The sequence below is a fragment of the Nicotiana attenuata genome, unplaced genomic scaffold (assembly GCF_001879085.1).
Source record: "Nicotiana attenuata strain UT unplaced genomic scaffold, NIATTr2, whole genome shotgun sequence".
Classification (NCBI taxonomy): Eukaryota; Viridiplantae; Streptophyta; class Magnoliopsida; order Solanales; family Solanaceae; genus Nicotiana; species Nicotiana attenuata.
In genome coordinates this window covers 50,222-76,840 of record NW_017670286.1, presented here as the reverse complement: position 1 = coordinate 76,840, position 26,619 = coordinate 50,222, and the positions used below count along the sequence as shown (strand labels likewise).

At 34.8% G+C, this 26,619-nt stretch overlaps 2 protein-coding genes across 2 annotated transcripts; one reads left to right on the top strand and one right to left on the bottom strand.

Moving 5' to 3' along the window:
- Nucleotides 1–3,054: 3,054 nt before the first annotated feature.
- On the top strand, nucleotides 3,055–10,451 carry LOC109237245 (3-hydroxyisobutyryl-CoA hydrolase-like protein 1, mitochondrial). Its single transcript, XM_019403524.1, has 14 exons — nucleotides 3,055–3,343; nucleotides 3,445–3,525; nucleotides 3,779–3,847; nucleotides 3,980–4,043; nucleotides 4,412–4,491; nucleotides 5,690–5,773; nucleotides 6,480–6,564; nucleotides 7,323–7,408; nucleotides 7,521–7,642; nucleotides 8,449–8,509; nucleotides 9,551–9,649; nucleotides 9,736–9,837; nucleotides 9,918–9,959; nucleotides 10,072–10,451. The coding sequence occupies exons 1-14, from the start codon at nucleotides 3,221–3,223 to the stop codon at nucleotides 10,189–10,191; spliced, it is 1,218 nt and encodes a 405-aa protein (XP_019259069.1). The 5' UTR covers nucleotides 3,055–3,220; the 3' UTR covers nucleotides 10,192–10,451.
- A 2,366-nt stretch (nucleotides 10,452–12,817) lies between these two features.
- Nucleotides 12,818–25,276, bottom strand: LOC109237244 (elongation factor G-2, mitochondrial-like). The gene is made up of 20 exons (XM_019403523.1): nucleotides 24,713–25,276; nucleotides 22,151–22,372; nucleotides 21,372–21,493; nucleotides 21,138–21,288; nucleotides 20,304–20,375; nucleotides 19,478–19,573; nucleotides 19,293–19,381; nucleotides 19,141–19,207; nucleotides 17,926–17,964; nucleotides 17,642–17,702; nucleotides 17,436–17,545; nucleotides 17,254–17,328; nucleotides 17,081–17,149; nucleotides 16,873–16,994; nucleotides 16,175–16,300; nucleotides 15,780–15,900; nucleotides 15,506–15,606; nucleotides 15,343–15,403; nucleotides 13,509–13,562; nucleotides 12,818–13,135 (listed from the first exon to the last, which is right to left on the bottom strand). Exons 1-20 carry the CDS (start codon nucleotides 25,139–25,141, stop codon nucleotides 13,034–13,036), a joined length of 2,289 nt encoding a protein of 762 aa, XP_019259068.1. The 5' UTR covers nucleotides 25,142–25,276; the 3' UTR covers nucleotides 12,818–13,033.
- Between the last annotated feature and the right edge of the window lie 1,343 nt (nucleotides 25,277–26,619).

The following is a 26,619-nucleotide window of genomic DNA, read 5'->3' as shown; positions in this document are numbered from 1 at the left end:
ATTTCCTCGACCAGATATGTTTTTTTCTCATATATTAGAATTTCATTTGAGGAAAAGAAAGTGAAATAGGACATCAACCTATAATTTGTGGTCAAGTTTTTAGAAAGTTAAAAGCACTTTCTTGGAGATACAATCTCACTAAAATATAGTAAGAAAGACTAGAAAAAGTCTATAAACATAAATCAATGGAAACAAAGATCTTTGTATACGTAAAAGTATGGGTTATAAAATAGTCTAACGAAAAAATTGATCGTTATATTTTTATTCTTTTGTCTCAAAAGTATATCCGTCAAAGAATTCAACTGTCATTATATTAGTGCGACGTTATTGAATAATATCTTCGTCATTTGGATTAAAATTATCCACCATTTGTTCCGTCCGCTTTATTATAAGTTGTAACCTCCATAGCTTCCCTATCCCCTTTTCCCATTCCCCTCCCCCAATATTTAAAAAATGAGGTCGAGGTATTTAATATCATAGTTGACCCAATATGTCAATTTCATACTTGTAAAAATTTAGCACGTACAAGGTCATTTAATAACATGGGAAAAAAGTTCTAGTTATGGCGTATTTGCACACTCGATATCATATAATGATATACATGGACCATGGTCTAGCCATGTAGTATTATATATGTAGATTTAAATATATAGATACCATATTACAGTTGTATCAACTTAAAATAAGAAGTTCCAACCTAAGGCCTAAAACACTATAAATAAACAATTTCCATGTGGGGCAACTTTCAGTTATTTTATTATTTATTTATTTACAAATGAACTACGTAAGTGTACGATATTATTACTACTTCTGGATTTGAAAGCTGATAGTCCTTACCTTATCACCACGTAACTTAAAGTCAGACCATCAAGATACTAAGATCATACCAACAATATATAAATTATAATATGTAGCCATGCCATATGAGATCAGCTGGTCTTACGAATTAAATGGGAATTGATTTCTCCTTATACGACTTAGCTTAGAGTATTTAAATCCCATAAAGAACGTGGCACTTTTTATATTTCTTATATTTTATATACACGGGTTTATCCTTTCAAAAACAAAAAGAACATAAAAATAAAAACAAAGGAAAAGACAAAAATCTAATTCGACGTAATGTATAAATAAAAATTATCGAATCGCCTTGATATAAGAAAATTATTTTTAGTGTAGTTATAAAGGTGATTTAGAAATTACGTCCGTTTATATGTTCAAATTTCAAGTGTGATATTCTTGCATTATTTCTTAATTCTTTGCTAGAATTCTTTACTTTATCACTACTTTAGTGGTATTTAGGGGTGTCAATGGATATTCGAAAACCGACTAAACCGACCGAACCGTACCGCACCGAACCAACTTTTAGGTTTCTTTTTAAGAAACTGTAGGTTCTTATATAAATCTATAACCGCACCGCTAATAAGGGTAGGTTTTTTATTTTATGAAAATAAACCGAAAAATACCGAACCGTACCAAATAAATGTTACATGTGAAAATATATTTATCTAGTAAGTTTAATGCATTAAATTTTTCTTTGGGCCTTGGAATTATGAAATCTATTACAAGCCAACAAGTAATTAAACTCAAAATACTAATTCCTAAAACATATTATGCTACTTCTACTTAAACTAAGTTATTTCAAGTATCTTTATTAGCAAGACACAAAGTATTCTAGCGATTATGAGTAGCAAACTACAATGTATTGAATATGCTTCCTTTCATATAATTTAGATTTATCTTTTTGAATATTTAATATTCTATTAATTTTATTTGAGTCCCATCTTGGTTAATATCTTTCTATTCGTGTGATTTATATTATTTTTTTTGCCTTTGCTTGATTTCTTTTACGCTGTTGTAGAAAGTTGATGGATCTATACTCTAGCCATCTTTCATTTTTTTTAACTCATCTAAGTCATATAAAAGAACATATGTTATCGCATTCTACTTCTACTGGTGAATTTTATATGATATTTAAAAAATACCAAAAATTAACCGATCTGTACAAATACCGAAGAGAAATCGACATGATCGGGACGGTTTCGAAAAGTCTAATTTTGGTTATACATAATAGGATAACCGAAAAATTGGTATGGTACAAATTTTATAAAATAACCGGCCGAACCGAACCATTAACACCCCTAATGGTATTGATAAAAGTTTCACGTACAGTATATGTGAGTTCGAAATATCGCTATTTCCTTATATCCTTTTCCTACTTTAATAGTCTTATATCTCTGAATTTAATAAAAACTAAAAAAAATATTGTCTACCCAAAAAGGGAAAAAAAGAAAGCGATTGCAAGAAGTTCCGTGACGGAGAAATTTCGGTCTGTATGGTGGCTACATACAATGGATCGAGCTGACTCACTCACTCAATCGGATATGTAATTTCTTTTGTTATTTTTAATTTGTTATTTTAGAAGGAAAAAAAAAATTATGGGTGACAATCATTTACATCCTGTAATGTTGCTTTAAAAATTAAACTCACGCTCCAACTATATACAATTGACATTCTTCCCTCATTTTTCAAATGAATTTTTAAATATACCCCTTTATATTATCAGTTGTACTAGAATTTTTTTCCCGAATTACTTCAAATATTAATGCCACCTGGGATGATTTTAACAGATTAAGGGGTTTGAAAAAAGTCAAAATTATCTAATTTTATTAAAACTTTATTTTTGTAGTTGCTACAAATAGTTTTACTAATTTCAGTTTGATATTAAAATTATTTAAGAAGCGAAAAACAAATACTTATTTAGGTAAACTTATAAGCTGATTAAACTAGCTTATAATTACTATTTTTTAATCTATCTAAGCGTTTACTAAATATTAAAATACCTATAAGTGAATTACTTATCAGCCACGAGCCATAAGTTGATATCCCAAATTATAAGTCTCACATGATGTTTTTATAGTATTAAGATGAAAACAAAATTTACATATTGGTCTAAATAAATGAAATATGTTGAATTTCATTTTGAGGTAGAGACCGTTCTTTTTCTGCTGGAAGAGTATTTATTGGCTTTAAAATATTTGCTCATCACGAGAATAACGAGAAAGTTCAATTTAACTACAAAAGCGAGCTTTCTATAAATGGGCCAATAGCCGTTTTTGACAAGCAACCTGTGATTCTATCTCTTATTATTCCGCTGTATCGAATAAAAGATAAATACTAGTACTTATTTACAACTTTTACCAATAGAAATCCAAACAGAAATATGCAGAGCTTCAAATCAGCAAGTATTTTGAGTCGTTTACTGCAGAATTCGCGCTTGGTTTCTCACTCCAGAAGCTTTTGCAATGTCTCTACCAATGCCCTTGTTGATGAACGCGAAACCACTGTGAGTTCTTCTGATTTTTTTTTTATTTTTTGTCAATCTAATTTATGATTCTTTATCTAAAATTCCATTTTGTTTATAAAATGTGAGTTTGCAATTTTCAGGTGTTAGTGGAGGGAAAAGCTTCTTCGAGAACAGCAATCCTTAACAGACCCCATGCGTTAAATGCTCTCAATTTTTCAGTTGTTAGTTTCCTGCCTTTTAAACACCTTTACTTTTTGCTTCTGTTTTTGCCATTTTCGAAATCTATTGTTTTGGATTTTCTTTTTTTTGATACCCACTAAGTAAAATCGTGTTTTTATGCTGAATTGATTTTGTTTTGGCTTTGGGAATGAACCCTACATGACACTGGGGAATCTTGATATTCCAGTTGGTTTGCAATCTGAATTTCCACCTTGTATAATAAATAAAAACTCTGCATGATACTGTTGTGTTTAGGTGGATAGGTTGCTGAAGCTGTACAAAAATTGGGAAGATGATCCTGATATTGGATTCTTGGTATTGAAGGTAATTTGTTAAGTAAATTATTGTTTGAATTTTTTATGGATTTTCCTGTTGTTGTTCTTTTGGATTATTTTAAGGTGAAGTTACATCTGTTAATCTACTGAGTAGTAACTGAGTTAATCTTTAACACTGAAGGGAAGTGGCAAGGCATTTTCTGCTGGGGGTGACATTGTCACTATTTATAATTTGTTAAAACAAGGTATGTTGTGTCATTTTGACTGTTGTACTTCACGGCGAACTTGTTCATATTCTGCTATGTTGCAAGTGATACATGGTTAAAGGAATTTTAGATATTTAAAAACTGTCGATAATTGTATAATTGGGTTGTGAAGAAGTTGTTTAGTTGTGAATTATCTTAATAAGCTATTTGTGCCGATAGTTGGATGTTCTGTTGTTTTTAGTGAGTAGGGTATTGATATCTATTTATATTAGGGAACAATTAAAACGTTTCTGCATCGTTTTAAAAACTGCAGCAGGCATCTTCATGCTGCCAATTTTCTATTACCTCAATTTTAATTTGATCTTCTCCATTCTTTGTGTAATATTATTTTGTATTGGATGATGCAGGGAATCTTCAAGATTGTAAAGATTTTTGTTGGACAATAAATAACTTAGTATACCTTGTTGGCACACTCTTGAAGCCACATGTAAGTATCATTATTGTTCAAACATCAGATGCTAAAAGAAGCTGTTGACTTGAATTTTCTTCTGTTTTCTGCCTCTTATATATGTATCAGGAACTTTTGTTCTATTTACTAAACCTTGATAGAGGCCAGTGTCTTATAAATTTTGCAGTTACATGTCTTTTATGTTGTGATCTAATTGTGCGTCTAGACTTCCGCATACTAAAATATGCTTCTGTAGTTGGAACCTAAGAATTTCTAAAAAATATATGTAAGTTCTATTAGATGGTGAATCAACATTCTCATCCTATATTCGCCAATGCTTATTGAAATTTTAACACCTGTGTACTTTATGCTGGCAGTTTCAAAAATACTCTTATAGAAATATCTGGATTTATCTTTATCAAAAGAAATATCTGGATTTATTAGAAGATTGCTTGGTTCTGTTAATTGGATTCTCTCTCATCTTACTGTGACTAAGCTGCTGCAAAGACAGCATCTCGACAGTTAATTACACCAATCACTTCTTTCTGAATTAAAAAGGTATTCAGAGAGGTTAGATGTGTCTTGCCAAAGTTTGATTGGATCTTATTTACAAACTTGAAATGGTAGCAACATTACTTTATCATGCTGGCTGCTGTACAATCTTCATAACTATGAGAAAAATATAATCAGTCGCATTATGATTCATAAGTTTAAAAAACTTTCTTAGGACAAATGCAAATTTGATCTAATTATTCATAGATATTCAACTCCATTTTCTTAGTTCATCCCTAGTTCTCTTGCTGCTGTGTTCTTTGACTTCTGAAATGAGAGGTTTGGGATAAGCTGTTGTTGATGCTCAACAAAGTGGTTACCTGTTTAGACCTTACTTTATCTGTTCCTTTTTGCCCATGAAACTATATCTCCTCAATTTTGGAAGTTGTTTATTTTGTTAAAATCATATGATCATTTTCTGCTTTGACAAGGTGCAACCGTAATGGTCTTTTTATTCTTTTATTAATCATAATATATGTCTTTTTTTAGTTCAGAAACCCGGTGTGCATTTATCAGTAGTTATCATCCTTATCTCTTTGTATCTTTTTATCGAATAGAGCCTTTTCGCACTTTCTGATTAAAGGAATTCAGTCATTGCATATTCAGTACTTGTCATACTTTTGTTTACATTAGCTGGTCCCTGGATGCAGTTTCCAAGATATTAATCCTCCGATGCCATATGCAGGTTGCACTTTTGAATGGAATTACCATGGGTGGTGGGGCTGGCATCTCAATTCCTGGAACTTTCCGTGTTGCAACTGAGAAAACTGTATGGAAAAGATTACTCATGTTTTATTTGTTTAAGCTTTTCATTTGTTGGTTCAGAATAAATTCTCCTAGTTCAAGAACTGCTATACTACATCGCTAAGTGATGTGAAGTTCCATTTGTGCTCATTCTTATTTAAAGCTTAGTGACTCACATATCATGAGCTTTCTGTTCTTTAAATCTGAATTAGTTCTCTTCAGGGAGAAGTTCAAATCCTAGTGGTACAAGCTTATTCAGCTAATTTTTCCTCTGCGCCTTCTCTTGCTTTTCCTTGTTATTATCTATTTATGCGTTCGTACCGAGTTAATTTGATAAAATTCATCTTTTAATCTTCTTAAATTGAATGCTCTATTGATGAAATTTCTTTATACCATAAAATTAAATAATAATTTCAATTGTTTATTATTAATTCTTTTGACTTTGCGTGATGAAGCTTGTTTATTTCCGTTATATATGACTTGTAACCGCAGGCTTAGCGTTTAAAGTGCGGAAAACATTAAGATATCTTGGTCTTATTGAAATGCTACAACCTGATTTTAAATTTCTCAAGAACTAAAGGAATGTTCAGGAAAATAAAATTTTATCGAACTTAATAGTCAAAGAGGTCTATCAAATTTGGCCAGTGCGCGAGGTGATAGTTTAGGTGTTTCAAGTGCTGTTAGCAATTTTTCACAGTTCTTATAAGGGTATTGGGTCTTGTATCATGTAGGTTTTTGCCACACCAGAAACATTGATTGGTTACCATCCTGATGCTGGGGCGTCATTTTACCTTTCACACCTCCCTGGTTATTTAGGTAAATCTTTTGCTGATCTCGTGCTGTGGTTTGGATTCATCAGTAACTTCTATCATGTTGTAGCTGATCGTCTTTGGTGATGAATTATCTTTATCTAATTGGAAACTACTTATCTGATCCCCCCCCCCCCCTTCCCCAATCTCCTCTTCTATGGGAAAAAAGTAAGCATGTTATATCTGGACGTTTCCCTTATTATATGCTTGTTATCAAAATATATGCACTAACGTGATGTTCTTTTTACTTCATCTTATTTTTTTGTCTCATTGGGAAGTGAGCTTGTGTTCCTCCTGTTTCATGTATTTTGGAGAATATAACTTTGAATCCTACCTCTGTTCAGAATTTGTCTGGACTGCCATAGTTTTTTAATTATTAAAGATTTAATACGGTGATGTTAATATGTGGTTCTGTCTATTTAATATTCAGCTTTAAATGGTGGCGGACTAAAATTAGTGGATTACAAGCCTTTTATTTGTAGAAAACTGATAACTCACGCTAGATCATGTAGCACCGCACTTACATGGTTGACTCTTTGATGACTTCATATTCTATGGCAAATACAATGTTAAGCAACCTAATGCACGCATGTCAGCTCATGTAAGCCCTATCTATCTTATGCTATACTAGTTTGTGGTTCAAGTGGAATATGTTTTTAGTATGCTGCCTCTCTCTGTCTCTCATCTGTTTGGACATTTGCTACTGCCTAAATGAAAGAAAAAATCAGCATGGAAGAAAGCTATTTAAATGTTTTCAATTTGCAGGAGAGTACCTGGCCCTAACTGGAGACAAGATCAATGGAGCAGAAATGATATCCTGTGGGCTTGCTACTCACTACTTACACAGTGCAGTAAGTCTACTACCTGTGCTTAATTTGTTTTGCACCTAGATACCAATAGCCTACTTAGTCTATTTGACTATTGCTCTGAAAACTTCTTCTCTGCCTTCTCCACTCCTCTCAGAAGATTCCCTTAATTGAGGAACAACTTGGTAAATTGATGACTGATGATCCCTCAGTGATTGAAAGATCTCTTGAAAATTGTGGAGAGATTGTCCATCCAGATCCAACAAGTGTACTTCACAGGTACCTGCCATCCTTGGTAAACATGTAAAATGGAATGTCCATAATTATGTTAGTTCCTGCTACAGTTTGAAAGGGGGTGGACTGATACAAATTACCATTTTGTGTTATGGGCTGCTTTTGGATTTGAAACACCTTTTCTAGTTGTTAACCAAGCATATATACCGCATCAGTCAGCGGATACCCTACCTACATCTTCGGGAAATCCCCTTCACCCTTCTTATATAACATAGAAAGAATCCCTTGGCTAATTGAAATCATAAATGGACACGCTGCAGCCTTGCTTCAGTATCTTACCTGCTTTTGGAAAGCAAGTTATAGGTTTAATTGGATGAGACACTTGCCCTCATTTCATAACTTTTATCATACTACTCAAAAAGAAAGAATTGCAAATCAATCTCTTACTTTCTTCTTCGAGGAATCAAATTGGTAATTTCTGGTAAATTGTTTGATTTAGTAAACACAAAATCCTGCAATTAGCTCTTCATATTTAGCTTCACTTAGATTTGTAAGTGGCAAAATTGTTTTTTTCATCCGAGAAACTGGTCATGGCACCAACTTTTCCTTGAGTGATATAAAATACATCAACTAGTGGAACAAATTTCAGCTCTCTGAAACTTCACACTACATTCTTAAAACTTTGTGGTTCATGATAACATTTGTCATAGTTTCGCATGGATCTTTATTTAATCTTGTTCTTTAACCTTTTGTTTTTATAAAAATAAATTCTTATCAAGTTTGTGTGATCTTGCTTGCAGATCAATCTGTATTTGATAGCTTAATCTAATCCATCTTTTCTCTTTCTTTAGGATTGAAACTCTCAATAAATGTTTCAGCCATGACACGGTCGAAGAAATTATTGATGCTTTGGTGAGCATGTAGTTCCTCTGACTGTGTAACCTGTTTCCCAAAGATACTGAAAAGGTCTCTGAAAGATACGAAATTCTGATGTTAATTGATTTTAATTTGCTTCATATCTCTAGTGAGAAAAGAAAGAACAGGGATTAAAAATGTGGTATTCAGAAGGTGGAAGACTCGCCAACATACCATCTTCTCGCCAACATACCATCTTCGACTCCAGTAACAGGATAAGATCATATTAGTGGAGGACGAAGTAAGCCTATATAGGATAGCACATCTTAATTCCACTAGCCTGGGGTGTGAAGGCTATTACCGGGTAAGAAACTCGATCGGATGGGCAAATGTGGCCAGTAGAAACATTATTCTTTTCTATAACGGTAGTGTTTGGGCCAATTTGCTCGCACCTCGACTATTCCAGCAGGTACTTGCTATTTACCAAATTTTAGGCAGAGAGGAAGAAATTACCCAGCCTTTCTGTCTCCGACTCTGCTAGATTTCAAACCTAGTCTCCCATGTTTTTCACCGACTTCATTGACTATTTGGCTACAGTCTACCCTCTTAGGTGCCAGTGAAAACATATTTTAGTTGATCAATGCAATAGTGTTCAGCATCGGATTGCTTTGCTTTTAATACCTTGGCCATCACAAGTTACCACTATTTGAAAAATCTGAAACAATGCAATGATCATTGCTCAGCATACTCTTTGTTTGCTCCCTGGGGTTCAAATAGTACCTATAGGTCCTGGTGCTGTTCTCACACTAACTGATATCTATCATTCTTTCGGCAAAGCATATTGTGGAGATTCTAACATTCCGTATAAATTGCATAGAGAAGCATTTAAATGCTGCACTTTTTTGCACCATAGTACAAGCTGAGTCATTGCGTTTGCATCTACAACCTCTGGGTGCTCTTCGAGCGAGATGGATTTTCTCTTGTTTTTAAAATACTGACAGTAAAGTATTTAAGTAAACATATAAAAGTCTGCTACATGTGTGGAAGTTTTTAAGGACGTGTGATTACATTTTTAAAAAGAAATTTAAATTTTGCCAGGAAAGTGAGGCAGCCAAGAAGCAAGATGCATGGTGTGTTTCAACATTGAGAAAACTACAAGAAACAGCCCCACTGAGCTTGAAGGTTTCACTGAGATCTGTAAGTTCTTTTAGATAGAATATTTTACTTTTCCCCTATGCCACCATGGCATTGTGAGATGACCTTCCAATAATGCTTGCGATCAGATACGCGAAGGTAGACATCAGACTTTGGACCAGTGTCTAATTCGTGAGTATCGAATGACAGTACAAGCTTTCTCTGGACAAATAACTAATGACTTCTGTGAGGTAATATATGCTGCTCAAAAAAGGTCTCAGTGCTAAATTCCGTAGACGATCATCACTGTGTATTAATATCTTCCTATCAGGGTGTTCGTGCACGGCTTGTGGATAGAGATTTTGCACCTAAGGTAAATCAATATTATTGTGAACCAATATGCTATTTTTATGGATTATGATAACTCTCCTAACAGTCAACTTTAACCTTAGAGAGCGTTTCTTGATTTATGTTAAAACGTGCAGTGGGATCCTCCAAGCTTGGATAAAGTAACAGATGACATGGTAGATCAGTATTTTTCTCGGCTAACAGCATTTGAGCCTGAACTGGAGCTACCTACACAGCAACGTGAAGCATTTACATAATTTTTGGGTAGGGCAACTTCTCAACTTTGAAGCTACATAGGAAAAGGGGAAAGAAAATCTGTGAATATCATTTATTTTTCTTTACAGAAGAAACATTGAGCAGTTAAGTCTTGATATTGTCGCATTTGCAAATCTCTTTTCCATACATATCTGCTAAAGCAAGAAAGAGTAATATGGTGCACAAGAATGACACTTTGGAAAGTCAAATTGATGACAAACATATCTTTTTAGTAACAAAAAAACAGAACTTTTAGCTGGTATGCCGTGGGTATAAGTCCTCCCTATTCCAACTTAGAGCCCGTTTGGATTAGCTGATTTGAAGTAGCTGATAAGCATTAGGTGCTGAAAAGCACTTTTAAGTGCTGAAACTGATTTAATAAATAAGCAGTTACGTGTTTGGGTACAAGTGCTGAAATTGATAATAAGTTGTTGTAGTATTTGTTAAAAAAGTGTTGTTAAGTTCTTTTTCTGCTAAAATGACTTAAATAACCTTAGAACTGTTTACACTTATAAGGGCGTAATTTCTTCAAAATTTTAGATTCCAGACGATTCAAATGCAAAATATTCTATTTGTCATTCTATTTTAAATACAATTGTGCTTAAATAAGATAATTTTTATGATAAATATAATTTATTTTATGATAAGCATATAATCATAAGTTATAATAATTAATAAATTGACAAAAGTTTCTCAGTAAAAAACAAACCTAAATAGGACAAATTATTTAAAGAGAAACAAACATTGTCTTCATCACCACAACACTTAGAAAGCAATACATCAAAAATTTGATATGTCCTCATTTGTTACATACAGTTCAAAGATTAATACACAATCACATAGATATAAGTAGAGAAACTTACACAAATGTCCCTAATAAATCTCAACTTACCAACCTCTAGCCATTAGTCATAGACTTACCAAAACTAGCCAACAAAAATTGAAAAACCAAATAATAGGGTTCTTTCTCTCAAAGAATCACATGCAAAAATCATCTTCCATATTTTTAAACGTGATTAGCAACATTAGATACAAGACGGAAAGGAAATTTCATGGACGGGGTAGCAAATAAGGTGATGAAATACAAAAATCTATACAATATTCCAAAAATCTAAACAAAAAAGGAACTTTTTCAATGGGTATAGTTGAAATTCATTGAAAATATATAGATAAGTCAATATACAAAATTTGAGGAAGATTGGAGGTGATTTGGACTGGTTTTGTATCAAAATTCGTAATTAAATCGAGTTCAATAAAGTCTTCTACGACACATGTATCAAGCATGTATCACGCATGTATCACACACACAGGTATACATGGATATACATGTGATACACAATTGATACAAATATGATACATATGTGATACACAAATGATACACAATGTGATATACATATCATTTTTATTCATGTTCAGCTTTTACTTCGGATTTTCAGTTCAAACCACCTCAAAACTTCACCAAATCATCCCAAAACTGAGATTCAAGCTCCTTAAGTTGTGCCCAATCTATTCTAATAACACCCACTCAAAACAAAGCAAAAATTTGATATTTTTTTGCTACAAATAGCTAATTGGCTAATTTGGCTAATATTAGTAATATTTTATCAATTGGCCAATTTTTGTAATGAGCAACTTATAAATGGACATAGCTGGTAATTTCCCATATAAGTATGCAAAAGAACAGAGAATTTGCTTATCTTAAATAGCCAATGAGAATTGCAGACTTGAAGAGGGTGGGGGGGNNAGGGAGGGGGGTTTAGGTTGAATACTCGAGGCATTGAGTATCGATGTAGGAGGTTTGTTCTAAAAAAGAATATTTTAAGAATAAAATAGTAAAACTCTTAGTCAAACTTAAAGTGCTTATAAGCTAAAAATTCATAAGCTGAGCCTGAGGGTGACCAGCTTATGGTTTTTGACTTATTTTTGACTTATAAGCACTTTTAACTTTACCAAACGCGTAGATAAACCGAAAAGTGCTTATAAGCTAGTTTGACAAGCTTATAAGCTTAGCCAAACACCCTCTTAGTAGAGGAATGATTGCTTATTTTTGTCTCGCTTTTTACTCCTTTTTCTTTCTTAAAATATTCTTCAAGAATTTAACTTATATATACTATACAATTGATTTTTACACTATCACAGCACTTTAACATATTTACGATATTACCAAATTAGGTTTGTTCTAAAAAGTTGCATTACTTTTTACTAAGGTCATTTAACCTAGTGGTATTACATAAAAACATACATGAAAACACATGTAAAGTTCCGTAGCACTAGAATAACCTTCTTGATGTTTATAACGCACCAAGAAAAAGAAGCAAAACTGGAAATTATGCCTACTTTCTTAACCTACATCAATGCAAAACTTCAGTAGCAACTTCTATTAAGATACGGGTGGCGCTGAAATCAAACTCTGAATTGATACAGCCACAGACGCACTCTGAGCGTAATAGAGTTCAATTGAAAGACCCATAGTTGGGAAACCTAACCTTACAATTTAGTTTGCCTTTGATCAGTGTTCGACATATGCAAAATCATTTTCCTTCGAGGCTTCAATATCTGCTTCACCAATGGAACTACTAAAATTGGAGAGCTTGAGTGTGTGCGCGCAGTAAAATCAATGCACTGTAATTCTTTTCAAGGGGGATACACAACTTATACGTATATAAGTAAAATAATTATTTGTATACATAATGGAATGTTGATGTCTTATTCAGCTTATCAAAATTGATAGACCAGTTCTGGTCCAAATGATTTCACAACATGCCCACCCAAGGAGACAAAAATTTATAAAAATTATTAGACACGATGTAAGTGTAGGAGCTTCTTCAAAGGCAAACCATATGATCAACTTTCTTTGCTGGCCTTGTATGTGTTAACCAGTTGTGTTTGCACATCACTTGAAACAGGTGCATGCTCTTTGTATTCCATTGTAAATTCACCTTTTCCCTGCATGAAACAAAAAATGATCGATATATCAATGGCTTTCACTAAGCAAAGAGAGCATGGATTGGTACCACAAATTTCCACATTATGCATTGTACGGATATTTTGGATTGAAAGGAAAAGGAAAAAAAATGAGACTAGGCAAAAAAGAAAAGAAGAAAACAAAGTTAGAGGAGAGGAGTTTCATCAGAACGTGTTTACTTATTTTAAGGTTTTCACCCACTTTAGGATGAAAACAAAATTAACACTCTCTCCTGCCTTCATTTCACTCCCTACGATCAATGCAAAAGCTAAAAAGTTTGAAATCACCTCTGGCCTTTCTCTCCCTTTCTTTGATAAAAGTATTTGTTGAGGAAATGGAAACAAAATTACTGACCTGTGTCATTGATCGTAGAGATGTTGAGTACCCAAACATGTTGTTGAGAGGGACCTGAGAAACAAATAGTATTGCCTCAGCAAACAGAAGACAGTTACTAATGTCATAATACTTTCAGAATAAATGCATACTGTTCCAGGGCTGAAAAGAATGAATTTTGAGAAGAACCCTTAGAAGCCATGTAAATTAGCAATCATTATATCTCAGTTTCAAAGCAGCAAAGATATGCAAGTAACATGCTCTTGAAGTTTCATGAATCTACAAGATAACAAGTTCTCATAACTTCACATCTTCCTTGCCTGTAAACTGATCTGTTTTAGACACTGTTTGCTTAAGGTATTAATTATTAGATAGATACACTAACAAATAAGCATGATACATCTTTCTCACACAACTTTGTCACACAAATACTAGAATGCTACAATAAATATCATTCGGTGCAGAGTATTCTTTTTCACCAAGGGTAAGCCAGAGATTCAGCCGATCACCAACTTGTTCTGGTTTTGCCCTTGGTCAAAAGACAACAATAAGCAAAAAATATTGCCTTAGGTATTAAAAACCTTTTACCCCCAGGGCTTTAGTTCAACAGCAAAGATAGTACAAGTCGGGATGTGCCGTAGACACACATAACTAGTTTGAAACCTGGTTGTTGCACCAAGTATGGTATTCAAGTGGAAAGGCTGGAGAGATGCCCATTATCCACCGAATTCCAAAGCTAAACTAAATGATTTCTCGACCATATCATTATAAAAAGGTATTTCACATTTTTCAAGGAAGCTGAGCATAACAATGTAACATGTGGGCCCATTTGGACAAACACTTGGTTGAAGTTGAAAAACGAGTACTTGAAGTTGAAGTTGAAAAACGAGTACTTGAAGTTGAAGTTGAAAAACGAGGACTTGAAGTTGAAGTTGAAAAAACAAGTACTTGAAGTTGAAGTTGAAAAAAAGGTATTTGGAAGTTGAAATTGTGCTTGGACATGAATTGCACTTGAAAACAGTTTACATCTTACAAGTGAAAACCATTGTTTCACTTTAAATACTCCTCAAACCAGATTCTCTATTTCAAGTTGAAGTTGAATAGTGGACAAAATTTTAAAACAAACATTGAATTGCAAATAATAAATTATTTACGTCCAAACGCCTATGTAAGACTCCAAAAGCATTGATGAACAGGGAATTGGGAGTTTATAATTCTTCGTGAGGTTTAGTATTTCTTTTATTTCTTCTTACAGAAAGGAGAAACCCATCAAACATAAAAAGCATAAGCAAGATGATGGTTCTGCAACTTATAACTCATGCACAATCCATAAATTGTTGCCATATCCAAACTTTTTGTAACAACTGTGGAGATTCAAAAATTGCAAGAGTATTTGTAGAGGTAAGCAAAGAGCAAACTGGCATAAGAAAAAAAAGAGGCATGGTCAACTGAAGTTTCTCAATTGTAGTAGCACTAAACTGGCAGAAAGGTAGAGAATTTAACAGTAAAGAGCAGCTCGAATGAAATCTGAACAGTAGGTAAAAAAGAAAGATGTCAACCCCAATAATAAAAGTTAACATACGATGATTAAGTTTCACACACATGCCACTATGATATGCATTACGGCCATTTTTCAGCCACTTCTTTACCTAAAAAAGGCATGAACGATTGATTGCTGGACCTGTGTTCGGAAGTGGATTTTTACAATCACATAAAGTCATCCAAACAGAACAAAGAAAGAGGGGATGGAGAACATGATTATAAGCAGCAATATATACTGACAGCAAGAGGGCAGAATCAATTCAAAATACAGCTGAAGAAATACAGCTTAAAGAGCAAAGAAAGATAAACATACATGGGCAGTAATTACAGAGTCATCTCCTTCCTGGTCATTGCCGATTATGACACCTTTCCTCCTGTGATATTAAGAAAACAAGAAAAATAAAGAGCTTGGTTAGAAAAGCATAAATCAGTTTCTCAAATCTTAATAACATACTCCCAGAAAGAAGTTCACTAACTTATTTATATCCCCAGTAACAGTGCCCTGAAATTCTGTTGGGACTTTAATTTCCACCAGCATCACAGGTTCCAATATGATAGGCTTTGCTGCAGCATAACACTGTTTTGCAATGAAATTAGCAATACACAATGAGGAAACGGTAAAATTACTGCAAGCATACACAACTACGGTAAGGCTGACCAAGCTGAGAAAAGAGAGAAAGGGCAGGAAATTGGAGGTACAAGTAAGCATTAGAGTAATTGTCTACCGATCAGCTGGGATGAATGTGTTACCTGTCTAAAAGCATAAATGGAAGCTAATTTGAACGCAAGTTCACTTGAATCAACAGCATGTGAGTTACCATCCGTCAAAACAACACGTATATTTTCAACTGGATGACCAATCAGAGAACCCCTGGAACACAGAAAGATCCAGATTTGTACTCGATCAAAAACATGTAAAGGGAACTAGGCAAGCATGTCATGAGAAGATCTCCACTGAATCTTGAATTGACTAAGCTTTGATAGTTCCTAAGCAATTACATAATACAGTACCGCCTAGATCCTTAACTTGAAGAAAAGCAATTACATAATACAGTACCGGCTAGATTCTTAACTTGAAGAAAAGAAGCAGACATATCCAAGAATCTCCAGGCAAGTCATAGTTGAAATTAGAAAAGCATACTTACGAATTGGCAGCCTCCCTGAAACCCTTTTCAATTGCAGGGACGAAGTTTGATGGTATAGCTTGACCAACAAGCATGTTGTCAAATTCAAACTTACTGCCCGACCCTTGTTCGAGAGGTTCAACATACCTGTAGAAATAAAGCATTGAGGAAACATGAATATAAAAAATGCCACAAAATGAACAACGAAAATATAATCAGCTAACTCCCCCTCCCTAACCAACTCTCTCAGGTTCAACAAACATACTCTTGGTTATGCCAGATTTAAGTTTTTTTTAGGCCAGATTTAATGGAGGGGGAATGTAGAACTACTCCACGTGGTTAAACCTTATCTATTATACAAACCCAAGACAATAGTCTATGCACGGGGATCTGTAATTGAGCCACCAATTAGTTTAAGTTATAAGATTTAGAGTACTCTGCCAGGGGCTGCAACTGGCTCACGTCAAGATATTAGCAGAAAAGGAGAAGCCATAATTATAACTGAAATGAATCTTGGGTCTAATTCATCTCCAGATGCTAGCTGGAAAGGTATAGGAAAGTTGGAAATCACATTACTAGCATTAGTCCTCTCTATTCGACTTGCCCTTCCTTTAATTAATGGTAATTATTTATAGGCCCTTATAAGTTGCACATAACAAGCAAATAAACCCAATAGGAAAAAAGGGACTAACCAAAATGATATAGACATCTATACTTACCCAATTACTCTACCATATTGACCTTGCCCACCACTTTGCTTCTTGTGTAGATAATCAAAATCTGCTCTCTTGGTGATGGTTTCCCTGAAGTTTACACGAGGCTTTCCAACCTGAGCTTCAACCTTAACAAACACAGAGAAAGTAAGAAAAGGATCAAACAAATGATGATGCACGACAAAAATAACTATCTGTGAAAAAGAGGATGAACCTTATATTCCCTTCGGATGCGCTCAACATATATGTCCAGATGCAGCTCCCCCATGCCAGATATGATTGTCTGCTCAGAAAACCATTGAGACATTGAGAGACTCACCACATAAGATCGACAATTCCCATAACATTCCAAATATGGAGCCCACATGTGGGGTAAACAAAACATACCTCACCACTCTCAGCATCTAAACCCACACGGAATGTAGGATCCTCCCTCTGAAAGCGATTTAAAGCTTTTGAGAACTGCCAACCAAAAAGAGACAACAATTATAATAGGCTCAAAAAACAATGGCATAGAGTGCGCACCTTGTAGATCCAACAGAACAACAGGTTCTAGTATGAGCACTCACTTGACCACCAGAGTCTTTAGAAACCGGTGAAACAGCTAATGACATCACTGGTTCAGGGACATTCATAGAAGTCATGGTGTATTTAACTGATCCATCAGTAAAAGTATCCCCTGCAAATGGATCAGAACTAAGCATCAGAATACATCATAAAGAAAAGATATATGCTTCTTCTCACTAAGTCATCTAAGGATAGAATAAGATGTTACCTGAAGCACAATCTACACCAAACACAGCAACTATCTGCCCAGCATGAGCCTCTTGGATATCCTATGATTAGAGTTGATATACATTTCTCAAAGATAAGAAAGATGGCCAATTGGGAAATGCCGATAATCCAGGCAAAGATTCATTTTGTCCCCTACTAAAATCTATATAAATTTCATCCAAGGTTCATTCAATTAAAGAGTAACACAAAATATATATTGTCCAACATAGTCAGATAAAATGAATTTAGTCAAGAAGTCAAAAGTGCAAGGCGTGGCTGACAAACCTCCATCTCATTTGAATGCATTCTGACCAGACGAGGAACCTACAAAAGAAATTCAGTTGAACCTAGGATTAGAACAGCAGAATAACAAATAAGACTAATTTTTCTAATCGTAAGCATATTTTCCACGTAAATAAATCACACATACATGATTGAGTGGATGACTCGAACAAAGACATAGGTTATGTTGGTATCTATATCACAAAGTAGAGAACAGGTTTTTTCAGATATTCTTCCCCTTGCATAAGGTCCTTACAACAAATCTTAACTTTTAACTTCCTTTTGAACTCCCTCCCATCAACCAGTCGCAAAATCAAAGGAGCTTTTATTCTCGGTATATGTAGATACTTATCAAAAAAAAAAAAAATTGGGTATGCCGATCCACCGTATTCATGTACCTTTTTTAATAAGGGTCTACGAATACGGTGAATCGACATACCCGAAATTTTCTTTTGATAAGTATCTATATATACCTATTCGTAAGTTCGTATCAGCGAAGTCTTTTTTTTCCCACAAGTAAATTTTTGCAATTCCACATCTTCTTTAACCTGATACCTTTGGAGAGGGCCATATTCTCAACCCAGCTGTGGCTTGCTACCTGGACAAACTCTCCTTTCCTTTTTTTTGTGCTAATAGATGATTCTTATAAAGGGCGACTGACACAAATAAGGAATAACCAGCATCCCAGTGAAAGCCAATGGAATGAGTTCGCGAACAAGTGAAGCAGAAACAAGTTTTTTTTCCGAATAAGCAGAAATAACATTTGTTGAATAGAATATAACAAGAAAGCATTATCAATTCAGTGAGGCTGGAAATGTTCAGAGAAGAGTACACTTCACAGGAACTGACCAGAAAACCAAGAAAAAGCAGGGTGTCTCATAAACCTGTGAATTTGGTAAACACGGCAACCATGAAAACCTCCAAAAAAAATTATAGAGTAACAAAGCAGCCTCAATCCAAACTAGTTCGGATCGGCTATCAATATAAAAAAATATCAATACCAGTAGACACCAAACAAATTTAAGTGGTGAAACTATAAAACAAATATACACTTCAATTTTATAGAGATCACTGTGAGTATGTATATAAAATTGATTTGACATGGCTTAAAATCACCATAAGGTCAAAGGCAATGCATTCAGATGTTAAACTGACATGAGATATTTTGGCTCAAAATGACTGATTCCATATCAGAAAGATGAGTTCAATTGAGCTCACCTTAATCCTCTTCCCGGTGTTCACGTTGATTATAAAGTCGCCCTTCCGGATGACACCTTCATAGATTCTTTGATGGAAGATTATGTCAAATTGTGTGTTCTTTCCAAGTGCACATACAGAGAAACAGTTACACAAGAAATAAGTTTATATACCTTAAATAGGTCAATTGACCAAAACGCCCTTCCTCTAATTTAAATGCCAAGGCAACCAGAGGGCCACTGGGGCTTCCGGTTAATGTAACCTAGCAACAAATTAGCACAAAAAGACGTTAGTCTCTACATCTCTACATGGAGGAAAGGAAAAAGTAGGAACTCAATGAAAAGAATTATCCACTAACCTTCTCTTCATTCTTTGTTTGATCCAGAGCATAGTTGCTAACTTCAACTGGACAAGGCAAATAATTGAGAACGCCATCAAGAAGTGTTTGAACTCCCTGTTTAGCACAAAATAACAGAAAGTACAGATGTAAAATTGCAACCACTGAAGTGTAAGGGAATTATACATTTAAGGAAGAAAAGGGCTTTTGTACATGATAGGTAAAAATAGTGAGGAAAAAAGGCAATAAAATGCAGCAACTGGTCACTTTCCTTAGGATACGACAACACGCGTCTTTGAATGGACTCGAAAATTGTTAATTGAAAATCAAGAACAGAATCGAGCATTAAATTGTGCCAAAGCAAGCATCAGCAGAGAAAAGATAGCCAAGCAACACCGGGAATTTTAGAACGGCAAGCAGGAATGAACAAGATATACGCCAATATAGGATAAAAAAACATGAACAAGGAGAAATTTTTGTACCACAAAACAAGTAGTCAAACGCAAGAGTGCATTAAGGAGAGAGTACTGTTTGCCTCACAGTTGTAATCATTAAGGATTCAGTCTCGAAAAGAGTATAACATGGTCACAGCTAGTCAGAATCTCAGTTGATATTAATTTTCAATTTGACGAGGTTGACCCAAACAAAAGGAAGCGGTCAGTAATTTCTAGAGGAAAAATTACACCATTGACCTCCTGGCATTTACAGTGGGAAAAAATAATAATAATTAAGGTAAAACTTATGCAACTTAGGTGTTCTACACGTAAAAAAAAGCCATATAGCCATTATCAATTTCAGATCAAAATTGTCCATTCCATATTAAGTTAATCAGTGAACAAAACAGCACCTTGTTCTTGAAAGCACTGCCCATAAAAAAAGGAACAAACTTCCGTGCTATTGTCGCTCTCCTTATGGCTGCCTGGAGAACACAAAGAAAATTATAGAATAGGTAAGGGAAGAATAGATGTCCCAAAGAGCTTAGGATTACTTAGATAAGATCAATACTCAAAGATCCAGCAGCAGTACATTATCATACCAATACCAAGTACTGCAATATTTGTTGTATTAATTATAGACAGCAGTACATTATCATACCAATACCAAGTACTGCAATATTTGTTGTATTAATTATAGACATTAATGTAGGTTAAACACTTTGATATAGTCCATGTTAAAAGATAAGGTTTAGCATATATTCGCATAAAGATCTGTTCGCAACCAATTGACCTAGTTGTGGTAAATAACCCTGTCCACCAGAAAAGCATCTCAACTCCAGTCCCATGCTCACATATTTAACATGGTACAGAAAAGAACATAATGCTAAAGAAAGGAGGTATCCTTTCAAACTATCACCAAATCTCCGTCATTGTGCTTGCTCAATCGAAAACGCACCTAGCATTCAACTGCTATAGTTCCAAGATCTACAATGACCACGTTAAGCGGCAGGAAACAGTCACTTTTAATTCTATCCCCGACATGATTACCAAAGCTTGCAAGTTTCGCTCAACAATTGAAATTAGGTATTTACCTGCCACCCATTACATCTATCAAAATCTACTACTTTGAAAAGAAACACTTGTGTCTTAAACAGAATGTAGACTTCTCAAAGCAACAACTCAAAAGCACCCCACAAGAAGGCAGTTATTTCCTTGTAAACAAGGTTGAATAATTGTGTACAGACCTCAAGCTCAGCAGATGATATAGGCTCATCATTCAGAAATGCTTCAGCAAGCTTATCATCAACCTCAGAAACTGCTTCAATTAGCTCTCGCCGCTTCTCAGAAGCAATTGCTTCCATATTAGCAGGAATATCTTCTGTGACAATTTTCTCACTGCAAAAGCCAAAAATGAATATGACCAAGTAGAGCAATGTACCAATCATATCTAACCAAACATGTTTTAGCTCGAGACGGACCCACTGGAACCATGGAAATAGTAAGCTTTCGACTGCACAAGATCAATAAGACCCTTGAAGTCATCTTCCAACCCAATTGGAACTTGCACAGCAGCGCTATGGTGCCGAAGTTTTGATCTTGCCTGTGTGAAAAGGAAACAGAACAAGTATAAGAGATTGTCTTCAAAATTTCAATGTGCTAGACTGTTATTCAGAATTCATAGGAGTAACAAAGTTCAAGAGGAAAGCAGCAAAGTAAGAGATAATATCAATGATAACAAGATGCCGAGCAGCATATAAGAAAAAAGCATTTTAATAGAGGTCCATAACAATAATAAGTGCTCCCTGCCAAAGAATCAGGCAAACCCACACAAAAAAGTAAGAGGTAGCAGTGAATCAAGTAGCAGATGTTTACAACAAAGACAATACTTTCTGAACCCCAACCTAACTGTCCAACTTTTTATATTGACAGATATAAAGGAATTCAGTTAACAGAAGAACTATGATGATGATCCTTAGCATGAACGCTGCATGAACACACTGGCTTCCCCGCCTTAAATGTTTTCTAGAGGTCTACTGATTTGGCACTCAAATATATTTATTCATGTTTAGTTCCTTCACGCATGATGACAATGAACTAGGCTGCTTGCGATTTCTCTGAAATACCAGATGACAAGAGAAATGTCGCCTGGCAGCAAGCAACAAATTAAAGAGCAACAAAATTTAACTTATTTAAAAGGAAAATAAGCTTTGAATTAAATTTTAGAAATGTAATAGGCCTTCGATGATGCATAGCTGACCTGGTTAAGAACTTTCCATGGGTCCGCCCCCATCCGATCAAGTTTATTAATAAAAGCAAGTCTTGGGACTTCATATCTTCTCATTTGCCTATCTACAGTGATAGACTGACTTTGGACACCACCAACACTACAAAGGACAAGAATGGCTCCATCAAGAACACGCAAGGCTCTTTCCACCTCAATCGTGAAATCAACATGACCTGGTGTGTCAATTATGTTCACCTGCAACAAGCAGAAATTATAAACTGGATCCACAAATCTACCAAAAAAATTTTCTACTAACCAAACAACTGAGGATTATTACAATAGGCTCGCCTCAGAAAAGAGAAAACATTTGCATGCAATGTTATGCTAATCTTTCCTAGAGAAAACCCAAGAAAAGAAATAGGAAACGGAAGCTACAATAATGTTTCACGTATCTGGTTGGATCAGTAAGCTTAGCTCAATAAACTAAGCACCCAACAAGAATCTCTTGTGGACCAGTCCTAACAATTTCATTTTTGTCCGTTTTGTTTGACTTGCCTCGTCAATAGGATATCAATAAAGAATAAAACTAATATATTTTTACTATTCCTTTATCAAAAAATTGATAAGGGATAAAACAATCTCATTCTAATCCGAGTTGAATAGAAAATAAAAAAAATCTATCTTTTTGTTTTTCCCTGCCCAAAATAATAAAGGATCTATTACTAACGGCTGGAAAATCAAACTTTCATATAACCGACATTTATTCCATGGCTGCTCTATGTTCTTTATATAGAGCACAAATGTCAGAATAAAAACCTACTATGATTCAGTTGATTATGTACTTCAGCAAGATTATCCCTTTAGCTGAAATGTGGAGAAAGGAAAGCAGAGAACTGATTCTTGGAAATACTAGAAAGGAATAGGCATGACAAATCATTTTCCAGCAGACCACACAAAATGCTCTAAGCATATTCTTCACATTGCTTTGTATTCACCAGCAGCTACAACAACAATAACAAAAATATGATGGGAAATCAATTTTCCTCACATTTTCTTCATTTACCTCCATATAATCTGCAGGTGATAACACCAACCAGCACAAATAGATTGAAAGTTCCATTGACCATTGGGATTGGTCTAAATTGCAGTAGGAATAACCCTAACGTATAACTTGCCACCTCTAGAGTATTCAACCAATGTTGTCATAGGCGCGCTTAAGCCCTGAAGCGAGGCTCAAACAATGTTGAGCGCTTCGCCTCGTTTTGTGGGCGCTTTAGTATCGCATCAAGGCTCTTAGGCATACTTTTACTTGCCAATGAGTGTAATCCTAAAAAGGCAACATTAAACAATTGATATTTCACTTTATCCGAATTTTTTCCAATTTTCTTGTCCATATATTTGTTATTCATGCTTATAATTATTAGTCTTAGACTACATATACATATTTTTACTTTTTCTCCAGTTGCGCTTTTTTTTCATTAAAGCCCACGCTTTATTTGCGCTTTGCGCTTAAAGCCCCAACGGACCTTAGAGCTTTTTTGCGCTTTTCGCCTTTGATAACGTTGGATTCAACATGCCTCTTCTACAGTTTAAAAATTGATCCGATGACCAGCTATTTGAAAACACAGATTATATTACATTGTCATAATCTGAAGTCCAACATCTAAGAAATTCCTCTCTAATGAGGGCAACAAAAGGTGGGCTCAGTCCAAGCAATTTAGGTAACATGGACCACTTCAATTTTGTTTTTATGTCAGTGCATGAATCTCATAGTAGCCACAATTAGTACTCCAAAGAAGGAAATCGAAAGTTGCTCAATACTGTCTTGTGGAGAAAACGAAATTTTTGGTTAAAACTGATCACTGAAGCAACTGGGAAAATCGTGAGTCTCTAGGCCATCTCGGGTTGACTAAAAGAAATGGGTTAATGATATCCATAAAACGAGGCCCAGATATCTCCATCAGCTCTATAACTTTACCAAATCCGTTTGGCCATAAAAAAGATTCCTTTTTTCGAAAAAGAAAATCACTTTTTTTCGGAACGAGCGTTTGGCCACATGAAAATTTCAATTTTTCACTTTGAAGTTGAATTTCGGAATTTGAAAAACTCCAAAAAGTTGTTTTTCAAAATTCTCACTTCAAAGCACTTATAAAAATTCAAAAACAACTCCAAATTGTAATCATGTCCAAACATATCTCTAATTATCAAATACCATTTTCAACTTGAAAAAAAAATCACTTTTTCCGAAATTTCACAATTCTCCTCCCTCCTCCCTCCCTCAGAAGTGTACTTTCAATACTTCTCGACAGTCAAGAAGGTCTAGACAGAAATTTTAAGATCAAAGAATCAAACTTGCAATTAGAGAATGCTAAATAATACGATTACTGGAGTCATTCATAGATCACAAGATGCACTTTCAGCTACTCTTAGCCATTCAGCTTCAATAAACCAACCATTTACCAAATTTCCAAAAATTTCTTGTTCAACCACATTTCTCTGTTCTAATCAATTTCTGGCAAGAAAATAAACAAGTATACACAATCAAAATAATAAGTAAAAACTTCTAAAGGTGAAAAAGAATGTATTTTTTAATACCTGATAGTCTTTCCAAGTACAGTAAGTAGCAGCAGACTGAATAGTAATCCCTTTTTCTCTTTCTAAATCCATGGAATCCATCTTTGCACCAACTCCATCTTTACCTCTAACTTCATGGATCTCATGGATCCGACCCGTATAAAACAGTACCCGCTCCGTCAATGTGGTCTTACCGGAGTCAATATGAGCTGAAATCCCAATATTCCGTACTTTTTCAAGCGACTCTCTCCATGCCGCATCTTTCTCGTCTCTCACTCTGGCGGTGGCAGTGCTGGCGGCGGCGTAGTGGCGGAGCTGGAAGTTTCCGGCCAATAAAGCGGCGATAGGGGATTGAGGTGGGTGTTGAGGATTCAATGGCGTCGTCCTTTTGGTGGAGGAGCAGAGATTATAGAGTAGGCGCGTCGTAGAGGATCTAGCTGACCGAGCCATTGGGGGTTTAGGGTTTTACCAAAACCCTGGTGGAAATTTTGCTCCTGTGAAGAAGAAAGGTACGGAGGTTTTTTCCTTAATGCTGTTATGAAGAATAAAAACGGGCCGGATTTCACTTCGAAGCGGGTCAAATCGTTTGCTAAAATGCTACCTGCTCACTGCTGGACTAACTACTTTGCAAAATTACTGTACTTTTTACATCACTTTCGAGTCTTTGTAAAATTTAGCACTTCACCATAATACTTGGCAACTCATAATCCTAACTATTTGGTGTGAATATTGTATGGGCCAAAAAATATTTTTAATATAGGCAAGTCACGTTAGTATTATTACAGCCTTCGTCGATCGTCATGTGCTATCAGTAAAGTCCCCACAAAGATCGGCCTCAAAGCAATGAAGGATGTGGTCGAAGAGTCAGCAAAGATCAAGGTCGCGAATTCACCGTGAGTCGAGGTCGAGCATCTTATACAGAGTTATAACGGCTAGTTCTAAGATAAGACATAAAAGAGAATATTTTAGTGGATATTCTTTGTACATGTACTATTATGGTTTCTAGGAACATGTTCCTATAAATAGAAAGACACAATTACAGGGGACATAAGATATTCATTTGTAAAAAACACATTGACTTTATAGAGAGGATCTGGTCTTATTGCAAGCATACAAAAATAACCTTTTTACTAAGATTCTTGTCAAGCATTTTACACCGGATCCAAGGACAACCTAATTGTTCAACGGTTCATCAATCATTCATCATTGTCAGAAAGAATATCCACGGATCTCATCCCTTCTCGGGTGACTCACACGTTTTATTTACTTAAATATCATTTATTGTTATTTAATGCCATACTCCATCTTTTTGGATCATTGGATATCGTTATTATTGCTTATACTCGTTGCCATCCGGACTAATATACTAGCAATTTACGACGATCCCGATAACTTTATCTTAGGGGTATTATTTTTAACTAAGATTAACTCTTCTTTATTTAAATGTAATTGGTTGAACCAAGATCAATATTGTTGGTCAAACAAAATATCTTTATGAACTGAGATAAAGAACCTCATCACGGTTAGATTGAAAATTAATCTCACAAACGTGTACAATATCAAACCAATAAATGTATTTACATAGAACTTTCTTTCTTGACTATGATTAATTGATTTACAATTTTAAAAAAAATTTAGTACCTATTCACAGATCTTTATACTTTAAGTGGATATAATGTCGTTATGTGTCATTCATAACATTTTAAAAAATAATTTAAAATTCATATCAGTGGATATTCTTTCATAATCAAGAGAAAAGATAATAACCAACCTAACTTTAATTTGTGACTACTATTTATCCTAGAGTTAAATTTACTAGCTGTGATACATATACGAACTGTGGTGACTTGTTTCAAAAGGATTACGAGGAAGAAAATATAGTAATATCCGAGATTATTGGCTTAAAATATCTTATCCAACACCAACAA

Excerpts from the sequence above, each read along its gene's own strand:
- LOC109237245 (XM_019403524.1), top strand. The coding sequence starts at position 3,221 with ATGCAGAGCTTCAAATCAGCAAGTATTTTGAGTCGTTTACTGCAGAAT. Across the intron at positions 3,344-3,444 it reads TTGATGAACGCGAAACCACT|GTGTTAGTGGAGGGAAAAGC; the intron begins GTGAGTTCTTCT and ends TGCAATTTTCAG. Across the intron at positions 4,492-5,689 it reads GCACACTCTTGAAGCCACAT|GTTGCACTTTTGAATGGAAT; the intron begins GTAAGTATCATT and ends TGCCATATGCAG.
- LOC109237244 (XM_019403523.1), bottom strand. The coding sequence starts at position 25,141 with ATGGCTCGGTCAGCTAGATCCTCTACGACGCGCCTACTCTATAATCTC. Across the intron at positions 19,574-20,303 it reads GCAGTGCTTTCAAGAACAAG|GGAGTTCAAACACTTCTTGA; the intron begins GTGCTGTTTTGT and ends TGTGCTAAACAG. Across the intron at positions 15,404-15,505 it reads GTTACTGGGGATATAAATAA|GAGGAAAGGTGTCATAATCG; the intron begins GTTAGTGAACTT and ends TTAATATCACAG.